Below are 23,284 nucleotides of genomic sequence, written 5' to 3' on the forward strand. Positions count from 1 at the left end.
CATGTTTATGAAACAAAAGAAACTTACATACCAGTAAGTAAAGTTGTGGTAGCCCTTCATCTCTTACCCTACAAAACAAGATTCCATACAGCAGATGTTACAGCTCTAACTACCAGGAATCTAACAGGCAAATATTCTGAAACAGCCTTCAATAGCCAGGCTGCACACACCCTTTTAATATTTTGGCATGTAACAGAATTTAAGGAGATATGAAAATGTGTTTTTGAAAAGGCAAGGATTTTACAAGAAAGAAAAGAAAGGAGAAAGAGTACGAATTAGGATGGCAAAAGTAGATAAATTATGATAATTGAATGCGTCTAAGTATTTTTTTTTTTTTTTTAGTTTCCTTTTCTTCCTTTCTCCCCCCATCCTACAAAACAGTATTCCATACAGCAAGTGGGTATGATGCAGTGAAGCTGGCTTCTTAAAAAGTAGTCTGGAACTGATTTTTTTAAAAAAAACTCAATCTGGAAGAAGTTTATCAGACTAATTTAAGAAAGATAAAAGGATGACTTAAAATGTTTAACTATCCTCAGTAAGCTCTTCTTTTAAAGCAAAAGATGAAGTTTACTTTTAATGTTCTAATTTGCAAATAATTAAATGCCCACTGCTTGACCAAGGACACATAAGGCTGAAATTTTATACCACAACATATGCCTTAAGTAAAAGGATAGATATCTCTGGATTAAATATCTGCACCAGTATTACAATCATTAAAAAAATAATTAATGATGCATTTTGTGCTTGCACCTTGACAAAGCTCCTACAGCATCCTTTTCTAAAATATTATAGTTCAGCATAAGTAGTACTAGAATAGATCAGCCATCTTGGTGAAGGTAATGAAAACATTAACACAAAAATTAAAAACATAAATGTAAAACTTACATCGATAGTCATAGAGTGCCACTTGATTTTGATTTTCTTCCCAGAGATTTTCTACTGATTTATTGCCATGTTTAAACAACCTCTACTGCTGCTAGTCAATATATTTTACTTTTCTCTACATTCAACTAACAAGAGTAAACTAAAAAGACAGTTCTGGCAGTATGCAATTACTTTCACTTGCCCTTCCTAACCCCCAGTAAAGTAATTGTTTGTCTCTCCATCATTTACTTAGAAGGTTGAAGTCACAGCATCAACAAAAACAGTAAACAGCTGGCTTGATGTTTTCAACATGGATAAGCTACACATTTCTTGTATCTTTGGCAAGGTACAGCATTTTTTTTTAAAAATCACATAATGTCTCTCTTTAATATATTTATTTTTAAGGTGACCAACCATCCTCCTTTAGGGAGGACAGTCCTCCTTTTGTAAATTCTGTCCTCCCTCGAAAAGTGTCCTCCTACATGTCCTCCTTTTCGATATTTGAAGACTAATCTGCAGAGCTTTTTTTTTCTCATAGAACGCTCAGAACGGCATTCGGGTACCCTTTTTTTGATGGATTTTTTCCCCAACTTTTGCATGAGCTGTGCTACTCCCACTATTGGCTTTCGAAAGCCAATAGGAATTGCTGCTGAGCGCGCCAAAACACCCGGCTGGCAAACTTTGCACATGCAAGTTGTCTGTATTATTGTTGCAATGAATAAAATGTTTCTTTTATTTACGATATTTTTTCTTCAATTTATTTGTGTTCTCCTTTTCATTGTAAAAAAGTTGGTCACCTTATTATTTTAGACCATTATCACTCCAAATAGAATAGGGCTGTATTTTACCATTAAAAAAATAACACAACCCAATAATGAGACCGTTCTAATTAAAGGGAAGCATCTTATGATAGCGTAGAAAACACAAGATTGGAATTTGGCCAAAAACATTGAATTAAAATGTTTAGTTAGGCAATAAAACTAAATGGATGAGTGTGGCAAGGTCAACATTCTTAGTTTAATCATCTATACAGCAATCTTAGATTTTGGGGGAAGAAACAGGGACACAGCAAATGAACTTTGGGAGGACGGGCAGAATAAAATTATAATGTAACCTTTTCACACTCAAGAGATCATGAAAATACATGCTTAAGTAAGTCTGATGGAAAAGAAACAGAAAAGTAAATATGAATAATCTTACCTTCTACTAATTAGGTGCATTTTATGCCTATTGTGAATGAATGCCTATTGCGAATAATACTTAATAAAAGCTTTATCATCTTCTACAGCTAAGGATGATACACATCATATAAAAATCTGAAAGAGGAGGATCTGAACACATGCTTTCTTAAGATTGACCAATGAAATACTTTACTCTGTGAGACTTCAACAGATGCAAAATGAAATGAACCCTCAGCTCATCCTCATGACAATAATGAATGGCTAGTGAAAGAGAAATAGCGGCATCATACAAGGTGAGAATTGGGAGTGAGAATGAGAAGCTGAAAGTCACAAAGGAAAGGTTTAGAAAAGTAAAATTTGCCAGGTGGTTGTTTTTTTTTTTTTTTTTTTTTTGTAGAGCTAAATAAAAGAAGAGAAGCAGTTATGACCCTCAAATCTAGAACTGTACTTACATTTTTGGAAGAACAGTTAAGAGAAGACTGAATTCCCCCCTAGGGGAATTGCATAAGGGACTGCATAAAGGACTGCAGGGCAACTTCAAATGTTAATTAGCCCATGGTTAGGGTGATTTAGTACAGTTTTTACAGGAGTTAAGGATTACAAGAGCTCCCAGTTATACTCATGAACACACGGTATGAATTTGGAGCCAGTATCATTAACAGAAATTCACAATCAAGATCTTTTTCTTCCTGTAATTTGATTTAAACCTCTCTTTTTTTTACTTCTTCTATCTCCCTCCTGTAGTTCTCCTTTAGTTCTTCTTTCTTCAGAGGTGCATTAAAATGAGCGGGGAAGGAGAAATAGGATTAGAAACACAAGCACTGTAAGAATTCCTTGATTTGCTAAACAAGAAAGAAAAGTGACTAAGGAAAAGAAAGTGGAGCCTGGCTATGCATAGCACAGGGCTATAGAGACCTCTTCTGATTTACAATTATCTTCCCTTCAAATTCTATGGTAGACTGAGCTATTATTATACTTGCTGTATGGAATTTTGTTTTGTGCAATGGAAAATATAGCATCCTTAAAAACTTGAGTATTTGTTTTGTACCAAACGAAACTACCTCAATAATGGCAAGTATTCCCCCGATATACCATAGGAAATACTTAAAATTATATGACAAACTTTGAGGTATTTTTAACCTATTACCTAAATAATTTGCAATTCTAAAGATGATCAGAACGAAACAACTTGTCCCTATAAATCCTCTTTCAGAAATAAAAATACAGAATTGTTCCAATCAGGTTTTACTAGTGCCAAAAAAACCCACGCCAATTTATTAACTCCACAAACCTTCAAGCGAGAAACAAATTTCTTACAAGTACCACAGTATGGCTTTCTTCCAATTTGAGTCTTTCTAATTCACTACTTTTTTTTTCTTCAATGGACTATCAAAAAATAAGTTACATGATTTACAAAATTAATTTCCCATTTTAATTAAACAAATGAAATTGCTACTTTATTTTACAATGCATGTGGTTTGTCTTTGCAAATAAGCCACATAACAAGTTAAACAGAAATGGTATGTGCTGGAATATTTTAGAGAAGTATCACTTACTTCCGAAGTTTGCCTTCAACCATCCACTTATCTCTTCTTAAATTGGACATATAATCTATATTCTTTTCTATTTCACTGTCAAAGCAGAAAACATTATCAGGCACAATTTATTACATGACATATTCCAAATATATTTAGTATCTGAGAAAATATTTTGTTACCAAATTTATGCGCTACCTATTCAAACTAGTATGAGTCAAGAATAAATAAAATAGTCAGTTTAATGATGACAAATAAGCACAATTATTTCATGGAATGTTGTTGGAGAACCTGTTTTGTTTTTGGTGTTGTTCTTTTAAATGATAGCTAACTGTTGGTACAGAGGTCCATTTAGAAGTTCAAACCTATTACTGATCATTTTATTAGCTTCACCAGAAGCATGCACAGAGAAAATTCTTACCTTATAACACTTTTGCTACAGGCTAATTCATTAACAAGGAAAGCAAGCACAGATGCTTTCTGAGCTGGTGTATGCGCCTGAAAAGCTTTGGTTTTCAAACTCTCAGTGAGTTCAGTTTGCCCACAGTGACCTTCCATAAATATCTGCAGGATTTCAGACACATTGTCTCTGTTGATGCCCACATTCAACAAATGATCCCCAAGAATTGTTTTGGCCTAGAGAAAAAAGTCTGCTTGTAAATAATTGCACTTTGCCCACAGTAATGACAGCACATATGTAATACAGCTTTCTGTTATTTGATAACAAAGAGAAAACAAAAAACAAACAAAATACAAGCCATAAACCAAAGGCATGACTATCTATTAGTTTGGAACCTATTACTATTTTATTTTTGATGCCAGCACTCACAGAACCAATATACTATCTTTAATTTTTAAAACATTTATTTATATTGAAATATACAATACATTTATATTGAGACTTAAAGACCTTTCCCAAGCAACTGCCTATCTTAGCTGTGAGATCTCGCACAGAAAGGTAGATTCAACACCCCTAAACTAATTTTAAGAAAAAAGATATTCAAAGAAATCTAGAGTAAAATAAAATTTGGGAATTACCTGGGGAGGTAGGCAGATGTTTGGAGACCAACATTGGGAAATAATCTAAATATGCTGAAACTAAAAGCAACAGACTTATAAAATGGTATCTGGTGAGGACAGATTTGAAAAGCTAAATAGTCCTCACCATTATTTAAGCCCAGATATAAAAGCAGACATTACTATTAAGTGTTAATAAATGTTAAACAACAAACTAAGATTTGTTATACTCCAAATGTGTATGAAATACAGCATCCTATCTAAGTTCTGTTCAGTCCCTTCATAGCTAACTGAGCGATACTGGAGTTCTAATTGCATTTAGCATCAGCTAATGGACAGAGAAAGGTTGGGATATGTGGGGAAGAGTGTAATAACATTTATACGTGGGTCTTAAGACATGGTTGATTCTTTAACAGAATAACAGAGTTGGAAGGGACCTAGTCCAACCCTCTGCTCAAGTAGGAAATCCCATATCAAATCCCTAGTCAATGTGGTCAGTGGTGTAGGATGATAGGAACTGTATCTCAACAAACAGAAAAGTATTCAGTTATGTGATACAATCCATAAGGTACACTTACTGTACTACCAACTGAATATTTGTCCGTGATACTGTAAAATATTATCATAAGATCAAGGATAGTGTAAGAGTACTCATTACCTTGTATCCTGTTATTAGTCCTGGATCACAAATTGCAGCCGAGAGCAACCTCACTAGCAGATCTTGTATTTCTCCCATGCTGTCTCCTATGTTCAACAATCCCTCTTGCAGAACATTTAAACTTGGGACATCCAGATTCACATCAAAGCCAAGAACTTTGCCGAAGTTGCTGAGGAATTGTACCACCATGAGACAATCTGAAAATGTACTTCCTGAGAGAACCAGGCCTGGAATGCGAGGCAACTCTGGCAAGGGCTAAAAAAAGAGAAAGAACACATCTTTTGCATCCCACAGTGCTGATCTTTGGCAAACTATTTCCAAGAAATGTAGCCAGCATCAAAAGGTTTGTATGTTTTGAAGTGAATAATGCAGACTATCCGGCCTGCAAAATAACTGGTTGTGCAAGTGTTTCAAACAAGCATTCCAATCAAAATGAATACTCAGAACTCTAGATTTGCTCGTTAGACCTCGTTCCCCAATTCAAAACAGATGAAACAGAGAAAGACATTTCTAACCACAAACAGGGTATCAATGATTTATGCATAAATGGTTTGAAGTTTCATTTATTGATAGGGATCATATTCTAGACCCATTAAGTTTTTTCTGAAGAAAAAAAATGGGAACCCTCAACATTTATAATCTAGTTATTATGAAAGCTCAGGTTACCCATAAGTTGCTACTAAATGATTATGTTTGACTTTGACAGAAGGAGGCAATTATTAAATATACCAAGAATAAATATAACAATTTGATTTAGTTAAATTTAACATTTGATCAAATCAAATCTAGCTTTTATTCTGGCTCCAGCATGATACTCAAAGGCTAAGTGTGATTTTTAAACCCAGAAAGGTTGCACAAGCCTGTCTGAGTGAAAACTGCAGCTGGCAAGGTGCCTGTTAACTAGCTGTGCTCAGAAATATCGTAAAACACTTTCTTTGTGCTTGGCTTTCACCTAAAAATGTCTATTTACCTCCTTTAGTTGTGAAAATGAAGTAATGAGAGAACAATAGGCCATAATCTATTCAGTTGCTTTGTAAGGAGTCATAAATTCAATAATAATTATTAAAATACATTTGGCTACATGCTATTTCTGACTATTGTGCACCTATTTCTTACTATCTTACATCCTCCTTGCGGAATTTTGGCAACAAGTCTAACCTTTTGTTTGAACAGGAAATTAGACCAGCAATCACACAAGGCGCCCAAGCATGGAGCTAAAGCAATACTCCCACACATGTCTTTAATAGAAGAGTTTTTATACTGAAAAGGGAAAATAACTAAGCTTCTGGAATAAAGCTAGAACATCACACATTGCATTTTCCTAAAATGTTAATGAAGAAAATAAAGAACAAATACTAGGTCCAGTGTATTCTAGCAATAGCAATCAAAGAGTTATTCCTGATTACTCTTAAGATAAAATATTTACACTTTGTTGTCCATTTCACTCAGCAATAAGCCCATCTGAAGTCTAAAACAAAACAGAGCTGGTCTATGTTGTGGGTAGAAGCAGAAAAGAGAAATCATCAATGGGTTTGACCATATTGGTCTTTTGTTTTAACCTACACAAGCCCTCTTTACGACACGCTTAGTGTGCAAATGTTAATAATATCTAATGCAGTTTGGTACCCTGCTATAAACATTCTATTATGGACTATTGCAGACTATATTCACTTTATGATAACCGCCAGTTTAAAACTGCAAGGTACATTTTGGACCCAGATAAAGTCAGATAAAAGATTAAAAATAAAAACAAATAAAAATATTAATTTTCACCCATCATCTCTTCTTGAATAGCACCTGAAATCAAATTGACCTAGACAGATGGGAAAAAGCTAATTTTCAAATTATGCTCCATTGTAGTTTGTTTTCTGAGGAACAGTGACTTTCTCTAACGAAAAATGTTTTCCTTCTGCATCGTGCAAAATATAACTCTGTACCATGGAACTGGTGGTGGAAAAAAAATTCTGAGAAGCTATGAGTGTAAGAGCTATGCTGGACCAGATGAAAAAAAAATGTTCTTGTTCCTTGAAAGGAGCAACCAAATGCCTCTCAGAATTCCCAAGCAGGGTATAAAGGCAAAAGCTTAAAGAGGCATACTGGAAACCTAGCCAAGAGAGTTTGAACAAATACCCAAACATTACAATATTGACTACTAGTTAAAGAAAAACAAAAGGAAGCATACAACATCACAGTATCTGCTTTAGTGTGGATACCGGTCATCCTGAGACACTGATATAATATTATCAAGCAATCTAAAGTAAAATGGACATAATTTTAAAAGGCAATATAGTAAAAAAGAAATTGCTACAACAATAAGAGAGGAAGAAAGGATAAGCAGCAAGGAAATGAAAGGTAAATTTACATGATTCTGATTACCTTCTGGTCTGCTAAGCACATATCTTCATTAGGCTTCTTTAGCTCCTTAGCTATTTCTAATTCTAATCTTCGCTGTTCCAGTTTTCGTTGTTTGTTTAATCTCTTTTCATCACGTTTTTCTTGTTTTAACCGCTCTTTCTCCTTAAGTAGCACAGGACAGATAAAAAAGAATTAAACCCCATAGAGTCCACTTACAAAGGAACAATTCAACAATTTGAAAAGCAATGGTTACATAATCTTAAATCATCATCCCAGCAATTAAAACATTTAGGTAAAGGGAGGGGGGGGGGAAAACGCCTGAATTTTAAATACACAAAAGACCAAATCTTGCAAGTGAGATCTGCCATAGTCATTTCTGCAGGAAGATGCTACTTAATCAGTCGGCTCTGGAGTCTTATTTTCAAGAACATGAATGAATTCTGTACTGTGAGAATACAAACAAGAGCTGCACTACATTTACTGTAAATGCACAGAAAACTCTTAGGCTTAATTGAGGCAGAGTTTCTAGAGTCAGCAGCATGATACATCCTCTTAAACATCCCTACTTTTAAATGAATTGCTATGTGACAGAGTGTGAACACATCTGATTCAGTACCAAATGCACACTCAAAGTCAAGGCATGTTGGAATTCTGACATCTGCTGAAAGATTGCCTCCAACTTCACCGGAAACAGCAGGGAGACATATGTATGCAAACATCCCTCCCTCCCCCAAAACACATGACAGCAAACAAAAGTACTAATAGAAGTTCTAGTTTCCAGTTAGAAGAGAACACAGGATCTAAGCCACCATTTTCATTCCCTTTTTTTCCTAGATAAAAAAAAATATTATCCCAGCATGATATATATATTACCTTACTGGTATACTTCTTTTATTTTAAATCTGAAACCACCTGTAACTATTTGTACAGTATTTTCATTTGTAATGGTATGTGGGAATGACCTTGGGAGGCAGTCGGAAGAGCCACAGGCCAGACAAACTATCTGATATAGTAAAAATAAAATCTTGAGTCCGCAGATGAAATGGGGGCATGGCAAAGGTCTCAGAAGGAAGCCTCCCTAGTTTCTTGAACAGTAAAGGTGTGGGGGGGGGGAAGAGATGCCCTTTCAGATTTGCAAGGTTCTATTAATGTAACCTTACAATAAAGTAGAACTAGTAGTTCTGGGTGTGCTTCTTGTCTGGGTTACCTTGCGGGGCTGACATCAACAGAAGAAAGGCCCTGAATCGAAAACAGAGGAGCGTGGAAGCAAGAGGACTCTCCTAGTGATAAGGCCAAAGGATGACTTCTCCTTAACGATGCTGCAGTTGATAATGATGACCAAGCCCTGCCTGCCTGCCTCTGGGCAGCAAGAGGAACCAATCAAAACACTGTTGATTGCAAATTTGCACCGAAGCGGACACATAGGCAAAAATTTGGCACATATAGCACAGGAGAGAGCCTGGCACTCCCACAATGCCTGCTGTCACCCAGCGGCAGCATATAATCCAGATTCTCAGAAACCTCCCCAGAATAGGATTCTTTATCCCCAACACACATGGTCTGGGAGTCGTGTGCATCCACCTATCTTTCTCCTGCCTCATTTCTTGGACTAACTTCCACCTTGCAAAGGGAGAGATCAAGCAAAAAAAAAAAAAAAGAGGTTCAATTTGTTCTTATTTTGGGTCTGAGTTTTGTGTGGTAGGCCACACTGTCAGTCTGTGATAGCTCAGTAGATAGTTAGATCTAAGTGATCATGTAACTAATACAGTATTGATAAAGCAGGCAGATTATAGGTTTTAACACTTAATAAAAATGGAAGATCCTGAATATATTGATTTAGGTGTTAAAAATCCACCTACTGAAGACATCAATCCTATGCTTGTCCATTCAGAAATAAACTTCACTGATTTCAGCAGGATTTCTCGTCAATTCAAAGTATATCAGACTGAATCTAAATATCGTTGCCAATTAATGATTGCTCTGTTTGGCAATGGTTTGAAGTTATGAGGTACCTGAAAAAATAATTTCATGACCAATCCTTGAAATTATGACCGTTAGTGTTTCCTTGGTTACATAATTGCGATTCGGGTACCTTATAACCTGCATGAATTTATGACTGTGACAATGTCCTGAAGTCACATGATTACCATTTGTAATCTGCACAGCTGACTTCCAAACAGTAAAATCAATGGAGAAGTTGGCAGTAAAATCACAACTCACGGTCATGTGATGTCTGCCATAATGACCACAGGTTATTTGCTTAATGATCACAATAGGACTGGTGTTCAGTCTGGTGCGGTCACATAACCTTCCCCTTATGAACACGGCATTTAGTGACAGAGTTTCTGGTCCCAAATGGGGTCATTAAATGAGGACCGTCTGTTTTAAGTAACCAACAAAAGCTTGTTTTCCCTCTAACTTTGTCTTTTATCTATGAAGTTTTGCTCCCAAAGTAGTATGGATATGCAATATTTGCTCTTATATTTCAATTATACCCCACTAATACTAATATCATGTGAAACTAAGGTGGATAAGCCGGATGCTCACAGGGTCCATGTAAGAAGATGGGACTAAGAAGATACTGTATTGATCAGTTCCTGGGAGGCAACTGGACAGATAAACATAGAATGATAAAAGCTCTATTTACTCCCTCTACTAAGCATTGGTTATCTCTGCCAGAGTTGCTATTTATTGTAGTGTGGATGCTAATTGCATGATTAATGGATGCTCTTCGATGTCCCAATGGCATCACAGACCTTCCAGCCAATCCTGCAAAAAGAGCCTTGCAATCCTTCTTCGTGCAGGTGGTTTACTATTTCATCTGCTTCCTCATGCCTGCCTATCTCTTTGAAGCACTGGGCTGCTATTCCCCTTTGTTTCCTGGATGATCTGATGCAACTGTATTGTGCACAAGAGCCTACTGAGTTTTGGCTTGCTCATGTTTGAATGGAAGAAACCACGGGGGTGGGGGGCGGAGCCCTGCAAAGCTGGTATCCATGTAGAAGGGGCCCAAGTTAGAAAATGAACAGGGCTTTCCTCTTGTGTATCGTACAAAGAAGTCTTGCTTTGCAAAGCTACAGAGTGAAGGATGCACTGATGCTGGACACTATAGAAATGCCCAATATATTTATTCATGCATAGTCAGTCTGCACGCTATAGCATTCTTAGCTGAGCAGAATTGTACTCATTAAATTCCAGGGCAATCTGTACCTATTATTTGAACATGGGGAAACTGCTTAAATAACCCATATTGCTGCAGCTTTGCATTGCCCAGGGGAGCCATTATGCTGGGTGGGCTGGGCAAAACAGAACCTTCAGGGGAAAACCGACTTGGCTTGCTTCTAAGCTGTATTGTTTATTCAAGCCTGCTGGGCTCGGAAAAACTATGCTTAATCATCCTGCAGCATTACTTACCTCCTCTAATAATTAATAAAACATTCTTGGCTGCTGCATTTGGTTTTATCGATTTTAAACGGTCAAAGCGTACACACAGAACACTTAAAACTGAAAGATGAGTTTTGTTAAGTAAAACTAGGACTAGATTCCCCCATGGTCTGTTCAATAGGCAACCAGGTGGTATAAATCTTCAATCATGGAATATTCAGAGCACAAGACTCACTCGGGTGCTGTGAATTTAATTCTGCTTTCAAACTGCTTATTAGACAACTTCTAAAACCTGAGATACGCTTCCATATTATGACTGCCGACAAAACTGCTGACAGCGCTGCTTAGTGATAAATGCATGTTTAACAACCTTTTGTTGCTTATTGATCCTCTGAGAGTTATTGGGAGGGAGTTGGAGGGAAGGAAGAACCAGTGGTACAATTGTAGCACTTTGTTATAGAGTTCATAGAGGCAAAATGAAGATAAATTTCTGGGTGCAGCCGTCTGAAGATTTAATGGCTCTAAGAAAAAAGGCAGAGACTTGAACAAATATAACTAACACAGACACACACAGAGACACTGGACCCACTGATGGTTGCCTCAACTGTTCAAATTTCCAGAACCTAAGATCTGCTCCCAACAGACTATCTACAGAATCTGGATGACCAAGGCATTAATTCACAGAAGTTTATCTTTCATAGCATTTGAAATTGCATATTATTGATATGGTGTTTTTAACCTTTGAAATTAATTAGAGTTGATATAGATTCTTTTCAGCTATAACTACTTAAATATGTAACTTTATTTGATTTATTAATCTTTGCTTTCAATGTTTTCAGCTGGATTCAAAAGGATATTGGTTTCTGAAATTAAGATTTTAATTGAAGAATATTTTAAGCATGTTAAATTAATCAACCAAAGTATTAGTGATATATCCGTTATGTTGCACACTGTATTTGAATCTAATTGCCCTTGCGTTATTTTATAGCCTATGCATGATGATCATATAGTATGATCTGCAATTATTAGCCCTTACTCTCTAGCAATGCCGAGATAAATATTTTTTAAATTTTGGCTTAATTCGGAAATTTATCTACAAAGCTTATACTTCAAATTCTGGAACCAGCAATAATTTGGAGGAAACGCTAACAGTTCTAATAGTTGACACATAATCTTAGTTGTTATTTGACAAGATTGCTAGTAATAAGTATGGTATGTTAGTAATTTCCCAATTTTTGCCTTTAGATAACATTTTTCACGTTACTGTTTTCCAAGCAACTTCCCCATATATCCTTACTCTTTAAGCAAAATTCACACAGAGAGAGATTATGTTTCATGCACGCTCACCATGAAAAAATAATCTAGATCAGTCTTGGTTACTGTATGGATAGGTGACCACCATGAAATCCCACTATTTATATACTATTGCTGAAAACTGTATGAAGGTGTCTTAAACAGACACTATGAGTCAAGACCAATTTGATGGAGTATTTCCTTTTTAACAGTTCTTTATAATTGCATTACAGAGGAAAATCAAGCAGTTCTTATTTTCACTGAAGCATCCCTGATTATTCTCCAGAAAATGTAATATTGCCTAAAGTTTAAATACTTATTATATTTGACAGTGTCTGACAGCACTGGAATGAATAAGAATTCCCTCCCTCCCGTAAACAATTGTGATTCTGAACAAGACTATGTCTTAGTCCCAATCCAGGTCAGGCCCCTACAACAGCTTTTAAAAAATCAGCCACATGGAACCAAATGACACTAATTGAAATTGCTTCATGCAAATGCCATGCCAAATGTAACCCAGAGTTCCATTTGTTTCTTGTATGTGACAGATTTGATCGAGCAAATAGGGAAATATGCACCTATAATTATCATTTATTTCAGAGTTTTATATAAAAATCACAGAGGAGAATATTCTGCACTGGGTTCAGGGGGGGCGGGGGGAGGGGCAGAAAGGCAAAATCTGCAAATTTAAGGATGACTGCATTTGCAGGTAAAATTTAAGAGCATGAAATGACCTAATGGCAAAATGAAAGTAGATTTACTGACTGTAGTTAAACTACCACTTGTGCTTAAGAAGTTTGATTAGAACTAGATTTTTTTTTAAAGAATTAGAATATTGGAAGAGAGGAAATAGAATCAGACTTTAATACTCACTTCTGCTTTTTTACGTGCTTCCATAGCTTTCATCAGCATCATATGCTGCCTTCTTCTTTCCCGTTCCTATTAAATCAAATCAAATTAGAACAAAGTACTACTGAAAGTAAGAGTTTATATATAAATATATATTTAAAAAAATTTCCAGAACTTGACAGGACACGTTTTAGCATTAACAGACAAATCAGGGTGTATGCTAAATAAAAATTATAGCGAGTCTGTGCATGTTTTAGTTCAGGTTTAGAAAGCAAATACAAGTACAACTGAAAGCAAAAAAGTAAAGCGATGAACATGGAGACAGTGTAAAACAGAAGCATACAGATTTACTTATGGTCAGTTGTGAGGCTCCTTCAGAAGCTGGCTGAACAAAAAGCATAATGGTTGGCTGGAACAGGCCAGTTACCTTACATATGCTGTAATAGGAAGTTTGTAGTCGCTCGCCGAGTGGCCAATTAAATTTTTAAAAACTGTAATACAGATAACTTTGGAAAATAACCAAAAGTTACTTTCCCCCCCAAAAATATTCAAAAACCATTTGGGCTACACATTGGTTATAACATTCATTTGGGTATGTGTTGCTGATGATACAATTAACATTGGCAGCCAATCATTGAAAATCAACCTATTTGGTTTGAAAACTAGCTTCCGATGAAGTAGCCATATTTGAACAGGAATGCAAAGAAATAATCCTCTGGGTTGTCCCTCTAAGGCGAGCCAAAGAAGCTGCACCCAGGATTAGGTTAATGTTGGTTTAGTCCTGAACTAGAGCACAACAGGGGGGGGGGAGAAATGGCAAAGGTTTATCTAAAGACCAAAATCGTGTGGGTTTATTTTAATATAGCCCAAAGACTGCATGCTCTTTAGTAATTTCAAACTGAGGTATTTTTTTTTCCAATTGCACAACACTGAAGTAATCTAAAACTCACATGTCTCTTTGATGTTAGCATTAAATAAATTGAATATCATTTCCCAAATCATGTGCGCAAATGGCCTAGTGAAAATCACGGATAACCTATTTATACCTTGAAAAAATAAGTGTAGGGTAATGCAAATTGGAACCCTCATTACGTTCAGCAGTCCAACTTGATACTACAGCAAAGAAGATTCTGTTAACAAGGCAACAGCCTCATGGGTGGCTCAGATGGGTCAATTTATGGTTAAGTTTCGGGTAAGTTGTGTTCTTTTCTTTTACAGACAAGACAAGCAGATGTATGCAATGCACTGTGCTGGAAAGCCATGCAGCAGTATGTAATATGACAGCAGCCAGTGCTACATTTTATGCATTGCTATGACAACCATATCACAACCAAATCACAATGCGGTGTTAGATGTACAAAAGTAAACATACCCATACCATATCTAGTCTATGCCTCTCCAACTCCTGGTAGAAAGAGTTGGCACAATATTATGAAACAGAAATCACAGAGTCAAAAAAACCACTTTATAATTCCCCTCTCCCCCCCACCCTGATCCCATACCAAAGCAAAGCTATTTACCCATAAGGTGAATGAAAACATTTAAGTAAAATGTTTATATATATTTATAAGTATATACTGTATATGGGAGAACATTTGACAATTTGTCCTCCAAATTATTTAGGTGTTCATTCAAAAAGAAAATTTCTGTTGTTTTTTTTTAATTAAATTTTGGATACATACCTGATGTTTCAGAAGAACAGCTTGCTGTCTCCTCATTTCCTTTTCCTTGAAATATGAAAAAAAAATCAAGTATCTGATAAATGTTACTATCGACTAAAGATGACTTTTCTACCATACTGATCAAAGTAAAAAATTCATGTTTTTTTAAAAATGTAATCCCACTGTTATTTATTTTTCTAATAATCTTCAATGACTTGTTGAATATCTTGAAAACACAATGTGTGGAAGATGCACTACAGTGGTTATCAGATCATGCCGCGATCAGGAATGAGGCAACATGATAACAAAAAACAAGATTCATATATTCTGCATAGACAGGCAGTTGTGTAAAGCTATCACCCCAAACCTGACAGGAATAAAGTAGGATTCAAATGTTCTGTTTTACTACCCAAACAAACTTGCATTGTCAGAAGAAAACTTTTATGACCTTCACGGTCCAATTCTTTTTCTATAGATTAATTTCTTTCCAACAGTAGCATGGAAAATTGGGAACAGATCCAACAGCTTGAATCAGAGCTCTTTACATGTATTTCAGAGTTGCCTCAAATCTAGAGAAATAATCCACTTCCCCTCTTCCTTCTATTGTTGAGTCTCCAGTACTACACTGGATAATTCTCTACACTTAAAGAGGAATTTTTAGGGAACAACAGTGAAAATAGAGATTGACAGCAATAGGGAACTCTGCTCTGCACAGAAGATAACACATAGTTTTTGGGATCCTGACCTCAATCTAAATGTAAAGCTACATATTTATTTAATGGCTCATGGGTTTTTTTTTTTAAATCATGTATGAACTTTTAATTGTTTTCATTATTATTACTTACATATACATATACTTACATATACATATGGAAGCTGAATGTCAGAAACATATGCTTCAAACCCTTTTGTGTTTTAACAGACTATATATGCACACACACAAAACACAGAAAGACACATGTATATGCCTATACAGAGCAAAGCACTCAGAATAAAATGGTGGTGATTTTTAAAGAAAATATTTGGATACATTATCAGGTTTGATGTGTATGATCATACAATTCATTTTTTAAATGGTTGGAAAATAAAAGCTCTGATGCTTCTCTAAACTAACCTTTATTCGTTTCTCGGCTTCCAATAATTTGGCATTTGCTGCTTCTTCCTTCTTTTTCTTTTTAGCCTGTGCATGCAAAACAGGTCCCAAGGTCATGCAAGAGAACGCTACAGCTTGAAAATAATCTCAGACCAGCAATAAGGCTTCATGCTTCACAAGGTGCGAAACAATACTACACACCATGTACACATCATAACAGATTTCTTCCTCAGTTCTTTTTTTGTGTTACAAGTCATTCCATTGATTTTTTTTTCTAGAGGAAAGACTTACATATGTACAATCTAGGAAAAACATCATATATAACAACATGTCATCTTACAACACGGCTGTACTACTGAACTTCTAAACTTTTTGCTTGAAGTGGCATGTTTACAAACAAATGAACAATTAATGATGAATGATGTTTTTTTTATTCCCTGGATAAACTTCATTTGTGAGTACACTTTTCAGGATCTAATTAAGTCAGTATATATAAAAAAATAACATCTCTTTGGCATATTATAAGAACCACATTTTCCCCGATCGATGGTTAAACAAGTATAACAACCACGATTAAAAAGAAATGTTGCCAGAAAGATCAGAAATGGAAACCTGAAACAGGAATCTTAAACCTCCATTTTCTCCAGTTTAGTTACATATAGAATAAATACAAACAACATTTTGCAAAACACAGATTCATACATCTCTTAGAAGTATAAGCATGCACATTCTTTAAGATTAAAATCATGCTATTCAAATATCAGCCTTAAAGATGCTTTCTTAGAAATACACCTTTGTTTGTTCTAGTGATTCAACCAAATTATCTTTCCCTTCTTGGCCTTCATCATTTAGCTTTTTGATATCTACAGGACTAAATAGGCAGTGCTTACTTTCACACTGTTCTAGATAGTCATTCCCAGGGGAGACACAAGGCATAAAAGGGTGAGGAGAACTGGTCAGACTATCTCCTCTTTTCTTCCAGCAATTGTACCAGTGAGTGCAAATAATTCTGCATTCATTCAGAGAATATTAAATTGATAAAATATATCAGAGCAACCACATGTCTAAATTGTATTTTGCTGCTTTTTATTTGGTTGGGATGAGAGAATGGATGTTTCTGAGAAAGAAAAGAAATTTCTTAGAAGGCCACAATCTGAGTTTGGATGCTATGGGTATTTGTGGTATGGTAAAGTTAATGTGGATGTTAAAAGTTATTTTATTAGTCATACTGTATTGAGAATATGCAATAGATATAACTCAGGTTATACCTAAAAGTACCTTTATAGATCTCAGCTCAAGAAGCATATTACAGAAGAGAAATGGAGATAAAGATAAATGTTTGACATACTAGCACTTATTGGAACATTATCAAGGCGAATTTAAGATCAAATCAAGAGAATAATTAATAGAAGAAGGATATGTAGTTGTCAATGGTTCTTTCATTTAGTTACCTGAAAGTTTTAAAATGGACAAAAAGACTTATGGTATAGAGTCACAATTTGTAAGTCAGAATTTGAAATACCATTGTATACAGATGATGAATTTTATTTATGAAGAGAATTGATAAAAACATATAAACTTTTGTTGAAATTTGAAACACAGGAAGAAAAGATTAAAGAATGTATGATAATGTAGGCTAAGAATTCTGGTTATACAAACAGGCCAATATGTGATTAAAATTTTGAAATTTATATTGTCCTATGACCTCAAAGAGAATTTTTAACAAATGTACTGTTGGTATATGATGCCAGAAAAATTATCTAGAATATATAAAGGAACTTCAAATGTACGTTGGAAATGTGAACAACATGAAGAGACATTCTATCATGCTTGGCTAACGTATAAAAAAAGCTAAACAGTTATGGATCCAAATACATACTTTGCCACAAAGAATTGTAAATATTAATATTTAATTGAAGGCAGAACTTTTTCTCTTAGGATTAATGGTTAAACAGTTAGAAAAAAACCATGGAAGATTATTTCAATATATGATCGCATATGAAATGGAAAGATTTGACACCACCCACTATGGAAGAATGGTTGGCTGACAGATTTTGCTGAAATGGATAAATTGACTTCTTTGATAAGTTACCTACATTTATTGCTGACTTGTGGACTTTTTTGCGTAAAAATGGAAAAAATTAACTTGTGATTTATGGTTTTGATGATTAGACAGGATAGCATATAGAAAGATGAATATTATGATATAAATTTAGAGAGAAAGGTCAAAATATATTTGTACTTATAACTGCTATGAAGAATACTGAAAGCCATTTCTTTATACTTTCTTTTCCTATTTTTTTCTCTTTCTTTTTCTTTCATTTTTTACTTTCCCCTTGCTTTCTCTTTTTTTCTTCCTTTTTTACTATCTATTAGGTTGTGTTAGCTAATTAGTTTTAATCAAAATTATATTTAAAAAATTATAAAAAAACCAGAGGGTTCTCTCTCTCTCTCTCTCTCTCTCTCTGTGTATTTTTGTGTGTGTATCTGTATGTCTGCGTACACTGGAATATGAGTGAATTTACCTACTGCATCCTGAACATGAATGTATTTATTGTGGCATCAGATTTCATAAGAGTACAATCCACTTCATCAGATCCTTCTGGTGAACATGATGCCTCTGTCAAAGTTGAGCCCAGTATATTAAAGTGTATTTGTACCCTATTAAATGTGTTACTTTTTTAAGTATAAGAAGAGAATTCCTCTGAATGGGAATGGGAAGTTGGCAATAAACGAATACATTTCTTCTAGAAATTCCTATACATATTAACTGTTCTGTGAAACGATTTTATATCCATTTAAAAATAAAAATTCACAGCTTGGGAGCCACACTTTAATCTACGGTCTGAAATTTCTGCAAGACCATATAATCCTAATACAAAATTGTTAAATTCTTGCAAGAGCCCTTCTTTGTATTTGCCATTAAAAGTTGGTCGTACCTCTAATATTTGCTGAGCTCGGAGTTCTTTTTCCATTCGGATTTGCTGTATTCTCTTAATTTTTTCCTGCAACAAGAAAGGCTTTTATTTATTTAAAGCAGCAGTAATAATGGACCATACCCCCTTCTGCCATAGCTTAAAGTGAATTTCCACCCAGACCCATCCAATCCGGGCGAAGCCTCCCCTGTACACTCGCTGCTTGCTATTATTCCATTGCATTCCCCTGGAAGAGGCCAACCACAATTATTTCATATGCAATACCAGATCATGCAATGAAATCTGCCAAATAATGAAATGTTAAGACTGCAGCCCTTTTCTAGGTGGTTGGGGACTTCCAGGCATTATGGTAGCACTGAAAGAGGACCTTCTATGAGCTACAATCAAAGTTAGTAAGAAAATGGCCCAGATGCTTAAAAATAATGCTTTTCTACGGTTCACCTGCACCAAAGTCTCAACTTTGGCCCAAAACAAATGGCTGCCAAAATAACATGTGTTCCAATACTGAAAAACAAAGCATTTATAAGGATATTGTTTTCCCTATATAATTAGCAGAACACACAGCAATATTAGCCACATTATTGACCAATTTTATTAAAATCATTGCTGTTCCCACCATGTTTCTATAATATTCTGGGACGGAATTTTTAATAGAAGCAAACTGCAACAAATACAGAGGGAATCACTTCTGAGTAAGAATGTATTGTAAATGTCTTCATTTCAATTTGTGTCTCTGTATGAAGATCTAGATATCATAAAGGTTGCTGCTGGGTCCTCTGATATTTCACAGCCTCAGGAGCTGATGGCAATAACTGAATTAATGGAGAATATAATGGACAAAGAAAATAAATTCTATGCAATAAATTTAGGATGAACAGTATGCGTGGTTAAACGGACTGAAATTCATATTATCTTATAATTTAAGAGAGAATTTCTACAAAACAAAGTATCATTGGTATATAACACCAAAAAAACTAAGACACGGATGTCCATCTTTTTGACTTGCCTTGGGCTGTACTGAGTGAAGAGGAATTGTCTTGGGCCGCATATAAAATATATACTATAGTTAATGCATATTACTGTTAAACATTTGTGATCTTGTGGAGTTGCATTACTAGCTGTTCAGGGCCTCATGCGGCCCATGGGCCGGGAGTTGGACAAGTCTGATTTAAGATGTACAAATAGTCCTCATCTTACGAACATAATGGAGTCTGCCCATTATGATTATAAGTTGGGACAGTGGTAAAGTGGATCATCATGAGACCAACCTGATTTTTTTTTTATCTTTTCTTGTAGTGAATCAACATGGTATTAGGTGAATCTGTGGTCATTAAGCCAATGGCAGTGTTTTTGCTGAAAATCAGAAGCAAACACAAGTTTTTGGCAAAAACATTGTAAATCATGGTCACCTAACCGAGGGACATTGCAAGCGGCCATAAACATGAACTCTCCCCAATCGATCCTGGAAGGGCAGGGCAGAAGAAATGGAACAAAATGTTCCCTTATGCCCAAGGTTGATTGTGTATCAATGGACATGATTGTACATTACCTCTTTTTTTTTTAACCTTTCCTCTTTTTTTGCTTTTCCCCTTTAAATGCAACTTTATCTGTAGAATTTGCAGATGATGGCACATGTTCATGCTTGAAATGCATTTTTTCCCCCATAATGTGCTATGGATCATCAAATTATCCAGCTGAGCTTGAGCAAAGCAAAATTGAGTTTTCAAATGGTAACCCCATTACAGATACACAAATGCACATACACACACACACACATCCCACTAAAATAGTACATTTTGCAAGGCGCCTAGTTGCAACCCAAAAGACATAAATTACCTGCTGTTTCATTATTTTTATCTGCTCTTTTTGCTTCCTTTTCTCTTCTGCAGCCATTATAGCTAAGAATAAGACAAAAACATGTTGGTAGTAAATAACAGTCAGGATAATGGAAACACAGTATCTACGGTTTCAAAAGCTGTAATGTTCTTAAGAAGATGTGTAATACTGACCTTGCTGTTTTTTTGCTTCCTTAGCAGCTCGGGCCTGCTCTTGCTTCTGAATTTTTCTCAAAAGCTTGATTTGTGCTGCTTGTCTAGCAATTTCTGGAACACAAAGGGGAAACGCTTAGAGTATACTAAAGATTGCTTATTGACACAAGGATAGTTGGACAATGGAGAGACAAAAACAAACGAAAATGGGCAACTCAGCGCTGAGGAAATCCTTAATATGATTTCATACAAATATTTTTTGTTTTGTTAATACTCCAGGAAAAGTGTGAAACTGCAGATGTATGTCAAACCATCACTTCTTTTCTTTTTTCTCCCTTGGGTAATTAAAAATATATATTAAAATAATATGGATTGTCACTCAATTTCTGGAAGATCACTGGAACAATTATTTTTTTGACTTGCAAGTCAACAGGTTACAATTCGGCTTGGTTATCCTTGACAAAAATGAAATTTTCCTTCCTGTCACTCTGCCATCCATTATTCTGAACCTGCTGTCTGGAATCAAAGAGAGCAAATCCTGATTTTTGACTCCGTGACATCATCTCAGGTAATTGAAAAATACTATTGTATCATTTTATAACATTTTCAAAGTTAAACATATCCAGTTCCTTCCATCTCCCTTCATAGGGCTTAGTTTCTCGTCCCTTGATCATACTCATGTTTTCTCTGAATCTTAGAGGGTGATTCCCAGAAATGAACACAATAATTTGAGTTAAGGTTTGAGAAATGCAGAATGATGTGCAACTATTATTTCCAATGTAATTTGAAACTACACTTAGTAGAATTCTCTCTTGCTATGTAATAGTTTGAATCTATTATTTTCCCACAGCAAAATTCAGTGGCAAGACAAGCTACCTTACGAAAACAAAATAAACCACAAGTCTAGAATTAGAGGCAGAGGATTTTTACCCATATGGCCTTTGAAACTATAACATAGGTGCCAAGTTATGGAATCAGGCCATTGGCACATGCCTGGATAATTATTCTTCTCCCCTAAGTGTTAAATACGTAACCAAGCTCTGCAGTGCTGATTACATTATGAGACATATCTACAAACGCACAAACAGCAGAAATATGGATGAGAACCAGTGGTGGGATTCAGCCAGTTTGCATTGGTTTGGTAGAACCGGTAGTTAATTTTTTGTTTACTTCGGCAAACCAGCTGATGTCCTAGCCCTTTTTCGCAAGGCCCAGAACGGACTGCCAGAAATGCTTGGACACCACTTCTGGAAGTCCGTTCTGAGCCAGGGAGGCCTTCTAGCCCCAGAATGGCCCACCAGAAGTGTGTGGACGCCACTTCTGGAAGTCCGTTCTGAGCCGGGGAGACCTCCCAGGCCCAGAAAGGCCTACCGGAAATGTTGCAGACGCCACTTCCAGAAGTCTGTTCTGAGCTTCGGAGGCCTCCCAAGCTCGGAACGGACTTCCAGAAGTGGCATCCATACACTTCCGGTGGGCTGTCTGGACCTGGGAGGCCTCCATAGCTCAGAACGGACTTCTGGAAGTGGCATCCATGCAGAGAACCGGTTATTCAGGTATTTGAATCCCACCACTGATGAGAACTATTCAAGGAAGGCACCATAGCCTCATTTTTTATACAGAAATTTTAGACAGGTAGAAAATAATAATAAAATCAATAATAAAATCCTTACCTTGGGCTTGTAACTTTCTTAAGAGTTTAGCATCTGTATTGTCAAGGAATTCAGTGCTACCAACATTTGGCGGCCGACCTTTGCGACGTCTCATTTTTGATTCCTCCTTACTACGCTGTCTGTCAGGATTTGGTGGCCGGCCCCTACGACCTTCCATTGCTCTGATGCGGGGAAGGACTTCCTCTCCTTTCAGCAGACACCACTGCATCCCCTTGTAATTAATATATTTCACAGAAAGTAATTATAAACAAAATGGAAAACAAAATTGAAATAAATATATATATGCATCAAAGCATATGTCTATATCTGTAAGTATTAGCACTGCAAGCTTGGAGTGACTCAATTAGCAAATTAATGAAGTAATAGTAAATGGACTAGAATTTGTCCTTTCAGCAAAGATTGAAGAATACCAACTATGCACAGTCCACAGCTGTCTTGGTCTCTTTTCTTTCTATTTATTTCACAATAAAGAACTAAAACATGATTGCCCTTCCATATACACCCAAAGACAACATGTACCTGTACTGAGGGGTGATAAGACTTTCTATTTCCTTTTAGAAACCAAACCTATAAACTGATGAAACTCCAGTGAATACAGAATCAAGAATTTCTTAAAATCTGGATCTTCCAAAATTCTGATAAACTGCTCTATTTGACAGCCATGTGGGTTCTGGTATACTGCCAGCAAAATGGAATTAGCCAACATGCTGGCTAAATGTGATGAAAAGGAAAATATGAAGAATGACTTTTTTCTTGAAAAAGTGGTCACATAATTATGAAAATTACAAGTTGCCTAAGAG

At 35.8% G+C, this 23,284-nt stretch overlaps 1 protein-coding gene across 23 annotated transcripts in view; it reads right to left on the minus strand.

The window, feature by feature from the left end:
• BAZ2B (bromodomain adjacent to zinc finger domain 2B) overlaps window positions 1-23,284 on the minus strand; it is a 260,570-nt gene that overhangs the window by 27,698 nt on the left and 209,588 nt on the right. For 13 of the 23 annotated variants that reach the window (XM_039328386.1, XM_039328383.1, XM_039328396.1 and 10 more), the window contains 12 exons: window positions 22,485-22,695; window positions 20,836-20,928; window positions 20,663-20,724; window positions 18,830-18,895; window positions 15,912-15,977; window positions 14,819-14,863; window positions 14,509-14,541; window positions 13,161-13,226; window positions 7,632-7,772; window positions 5,256-5,510; window positions 4,002-4,216; window positions 3,602-3,676 (listed from right to left, as the gene is read on the minus strand). In XM_039328386.1, the coding sequence (XP_039184320.1) occupies window positions 3,602-3,676; window positions 4,002-4,216; window positions 5,256-5,510; window positions 7,632-7,772; window positions 13,161-13,226; window positions 14,509-14,541; window positions 14,819-14,863; window positions 15,912-15,977; window positions 18,830-18,895; window positions 20,663-20,724; window positions 20,836-20,928; window positions 22,485-22,695 (1,328 nt within the window). The remainder of the gene's footprint in view (window positions 1-3,601; window positions 3,677-4,001; window positions 4,217-5,255; window positions 5,511-7,631; window positions 7,773-13,160; window positions 13,227-14,508; window positions 14,542-14,818; window positions 14,864-15,911; window positions 15,978-18,829; window positions 18,896-20,662; window positions 20,725-20,835; window positions 20,929-22,484; window positions 22,696-23,284) is intronic. The other 10 variants (XM_039328384.1, XM_039328393.1, XM_039328391.1 and 7 more) reach the window with 2 other exon arrangements.

The sequence above is a fragment of the Crotalus tigris genome, unplaced genomic scaffold (assembly GCF_016545835.1).
Source record: "Crotalus tigris isolate CLP2741 ecotype Arizona unplaced genomic scaffold, ASM1654583v1 scf7180000024376.1991246, whole genome shotgun sequence".
Taxonomy (NCBI): domain Eukaryota; kingdom Metazoa; phylum Chordata; class Lepidosauria; order Squamata; family Viperidae; genus Crotalus; species Crotalus tigris.